Source organism: Tupaia chinensis, unplaced genomic scaffold (assembly GCF_000334495.1).
Source record: "Tupaia chinensis unplaced genomic scaffold, TupChi_1.0 Scaffold144255_1, whole genome shotgun sequence".
In the NCBI taxonomy this organism is placed as follows: domain Eukaryota; kingdom Metazoa; phylum Chordata; class Mammalia; order Scandentia; family Tupaiidae; genus Tupaia; species Tupaia belangeri.
In genome coordinates this window covers 1,746,167-1,749,935 of record NW_006204113.1, presented here as the reverse complement: position 1 = coordinate 1,749,935, position 3,769 = coordinate 1,746,167, and the positions used below count along the sequence as shown (strand labels likewise).

General features: G+C 62.0%; 1 protein-coding gene across 8 annotated transcripts in view; it reads left to right on the top strand.

The window, feature by feature from the left end:
* PSD (pleckstrin and Sec7 domain containing) overlaps positions 1–3,769 on the top strand; it is a 17,745-nt gene that overhangs the window by 10,830 nt on the left and 3,146 nt on the right. For 4 of the 8 annotated variants that reach the window (XM_014583340.2, XM_014583339.1, XM_006166354.2 and 1 more), the window contains 4 exons: positions 1,816–1,859; positions 3,071–3,261; positions 3,343–3,413; positions 3,534–3,691. In XM_014583340.2, coding sequence (XP_014438826.1) covers positions 1,816–1,859; positions 3,071–3,261; positions 3,343–3,413; positions 3,534–3,691 — 464 coding nt within the window. Of the gene's footprint in view, positions 1–1,815; positions 1,860–3,070; positions 3,262–3,342; positions 3,420–3,533; positions 3,692–3,769 lie in introns of all 8 variants that reach the window. The other 4 variants (XM_006166357.3, XM_006166356.3, XM_006166359.3 and 1 more) reach the window with 4 other exon arrangements.

Sequence of the window (3,769 nt, the reverse complement as noted above, 5' to 3'; positions counted from 1 at the left end):
GCCAGCATGATCGGCGTCAACAGCATCCACAGCAGCGCCGGGCGGCTGCGCTCGCGCTCGCTGTGCTCCGTGCGCTACGGGCGCACCCACCGCGGCGCGGAGACCCTGTGCTACGGCTGGCCGCAGCGCTCGCGCAGTCTCAAGCCCGTGCTCTACACCGACCTGGTGGTCAGCCGCCTGCAGAGCCGCAAGAAGAAAAAGGCGGTGAGGGCGTTGGGGCCGCGGCCCACGCCAGGCTGGGGGGCGACCGAAGGGGTAGCTTGAGGGAGGCTCTGAGGACGACAGGAGCTGAGGGGGACATGGATGAGGCGTGGGGGGGACTCAGAGGGGAGAGAGCTCATGGACAGTTAGAGGGCTCATGGGCAGTTAGAGGTGGGCAGGGACAGGGAGAGGGAGGGAGAGCACCGACCCTTGGACCAAGGTGGACCTCACTAACCAAAGGGTCTTTGGGCATGAAGAGGGTTTTCTAGATGGGTGGATGACATGGAGGTCACTGATGGGGTTCTGGACCTTGGAAGGAAGGTGTGGTTGTGGGCCAAAGTCAGTCCGGAGACCCGGCAGGGGATACACTGGGAAGCTGGAGTCAAGGATTGCTGTTTGGATCTTGGCCATTTCAGCCTCCTGGCTGGAGAGTGGAGAGTTGGGGAGTGAGGGTTTAGGATCCGAGGGTGTGGGCTGGGTGTGTGCTGGGAGGGCTCCATGCCCATTAGCCTGGATTGTGCTGTGGGTGGGATGCGGGCTGTAGGCTGTGCCCGCTTGACAGGGTGTGCATGCATGGAACACCTGGCAGGTCTTCTGGACAGTGAGAGTCAGTGAGAGTTGGAGGCCATGGTGTTGGGGGGTGGGAGGGAGGGAGGCTGTGTCCCATCACAGGGAAGGCACCTACGTCACCACTGCACCCGGCTCACATGCAGGCAGCATCACACGCCACACACTTAGGCCAACACACACATGCTGGGGACACACCCACTCAGGCAGGCTGGTGGAGGCGCCCCCACAGTTGAAGGCACTGGCATGGACCCACATTCCAGTGACTCCCAGGAAGAAGGGTCCCCTGTGCCGCTCCTGTAATCCATTCTTTCCTCTGACCATCCGAGCCTACAAATGTCCCCCAGGGCAACTGTACGGGGAGAAGGGACTGGTTCAGGAGCTCCCAGGGCATCCGGTTGGTCGGGCATCAGAAACTATGCTGCTATGTTTTAGAGGGGTAGCCTGAGATGTGTGTGAGGGCAGGGCCGGGGCCACCCTGGCGTTTCGGCTTGGTGGGGTTGTCTGGCTGGAGGACTTGTCCTAGGGTTGGGAGCTGTGACCGTGAGTTCTCTATAGCCAAGGAAGGAGCTGAGAGGGAGACACTTGTCCTGCAGCCTCGCCTCTCCGGTTCATCCTATGAGGGTGGAGAGTTTCTTCTTCGGCTGCTCCTTCCCACTCCCTGGAGGGCTGTGCTCCTCCTGTCCAGGCTCTGAGCGGGCTCGTTCCTTAGTAACGACCACACAGATAACGGTAGCAGCCAACACTTACTCTGCACCAGCCAGGATGCCCTGTCCCTGTGCTGCCTGTCCCTCCCGGTGGACATGCGCCCGGACCCCTGCAGCTGCAGTGGTAGAGCTGGGCCCAGTTCAGCACCGTGTCCTGGGGCGAGTGTTCCTGGTCCTTGCTCTCTGTGGCCCCTCCTCCTCAGTTCTCTTCTCCCCTGTGGGAGGCAGGGCTCAGCTCTGACAACTGGTGACAACTGACAAGTGCTGCTGGTTGGGTCGTGGGCACCCCCCCACACCCCAGGACTGACCCACAATCCCCTGCGTTGTTCCTCTTCTCCAGGCCTTGTACAGCTCCATCAAGAATGAAAAGTTGCAGTGGGCCATGTGAGTCCTGGATGGGAATGGCAGGGTTTGGGATGAGGCACGGGGAAGGGGCTGCCTGGGAGGCCCAGAGGGCTGGGGCTGCGGGACAGGGGAGATGGGCAAGAGGCCCTGTGGGGTGGAGAGGCTGCCTCACTTCCTTCTTTGGAGATGCCTGCCTGGACTTGGGGTTCTGTGTCTTGTCTCTAGCTGGATTGTTATGACAAGCTGGGGTGGGGTGGGAGCAGGGAGGGTTCCTGGCGATCCCAGTGGGAGAGAAGTCTTTGGAAGTATCGTCCCAGGGAACCCAGATGGCACAGAACTGGGAACCCTGTTGTCTCCTGGCAGCCCCCAGTAGAGACAGTGAAAGTAAGTCTTGGAAGAAACCAGTCCATGGAAGGAGGCCCTGTTTTGACCTCGGGGTCTCTGTCTGAGGGTAGAGAGCCTACAGCCGAACAATCAGTTGACCCCTGGATTTGCTGGGGTCTGTCCCCAGTCCAGTCCCTGCCCGGTTTAGCTAGGATCTCTGTCTTCACTTAGATTAGGGTGCAGGGGGAGATCAGGGAGGCTTCGGAGGATTGGGACTGAGACAAGCTTTGAAGGATAGGAAGCATTTGGGGAGAGAAGGGGGAAAGTTGGTATTTGGGAGGCAAATGTGGTGGCTGACATGTGTGGGGTGGGGAGACCAAGAGGAGGCAGGCCTGCCTGGCATGGAGAGTGGAAGGGAAAGACAGCGCTGGGAAAATGTAGGCAGGTCCATGTGGGAGGCAGCAGGGAGCCACTGTGGGCTCTTGAGCAAGGTAGTGACGAGAGACTTCAGCCTTTATCTGACACACCTGAGAGCCCGCTGACCAGGTACTGGGGAGGGCACTAGGAAGTTACTTCTTTCTCCGCCACCATTTGCCAACAAGCTGAGCAGAGCCTGGTGCTGGATATGGTTGAGACAGAGCTGAGTCAGACGTGTGTCTGTCCTGGTGGAGACACGTGAGAGCCTGGGGTGTGTACGCAGAAACGAGGAGGCTGCCTAGGGGGGGAGGAGACTGCTGCCTCAAGGATCCCTGCCCCTCAGCCATACCCTGGGGAGACTGAGGCAGGAAGACAGGGCCAAGCCTCAGGCTGAGGGGGTCCCCTAGGCTGTCCCCAGAGGCACTTCCCAGGGTGTGCAGAGACCAGGACTGGAGGGGAGAGGTGGCCGCAGCTGTGTGGCCAGCCCCCTGAGGTGATCACGCCTGCAGAGACGAGGAGGAGCTGAGGCGCTCTCTGTCTGAGCTGGCCGACCCCAACCCCAAGGTCATCAAGAGGGTCAGCGGGGGCAGTGGCAGCGGCTCCAGCCCTTTCCTGGACCTGACTCCCGAGCCCGGGGCTGCCGTCTACAAGCACGGGGCCCTGGTGCGCAAGGTGCACGCAGACCCTGACTGCAGGAAGAGTACGTGGCCGGGCAGGGTCTGGGGGATGGATGGGAGTGGGCCTGCCCCAGGCTCCCCTGACCTGTCTTCCTTCTCTCCAGCACCTCGGGGCAAGCGGGGCTGGAAGAGTTTCCACGGGATCCTCAAAGGCATGATCCTCTACCTGCAGAAGGGGCGGGCAGGCCCGAGGGGCGGGGCCAGGCAGGGGGCGGGGTGTGCGGGCCGGGGCGGCGAGAGGTCGAGCTGGGCTCGGCTCGCGGGACTGGGGCCAGGACAGATGGGCACCCCGCAGGAGGAGTACCAGCCAGGGAAGGCCCTTTCAGAGGCAGAGCTCAAGAATGCCATCAGCATCCACCACGCCCGAGCCACCCGCGCCCACGACTACAGCAAGAGGCCCCATGTCTTCTACCTGCGCACGGCCGACTGGCGGGTCTTCCTCTTCCAGGCCCCGTGAGTGTCTTCTGCCCCCAGACCTCCTCACCCGGTCCCCTATCTTGGCCCCCTCCCTCGTCCCTGGACCGCCCCACC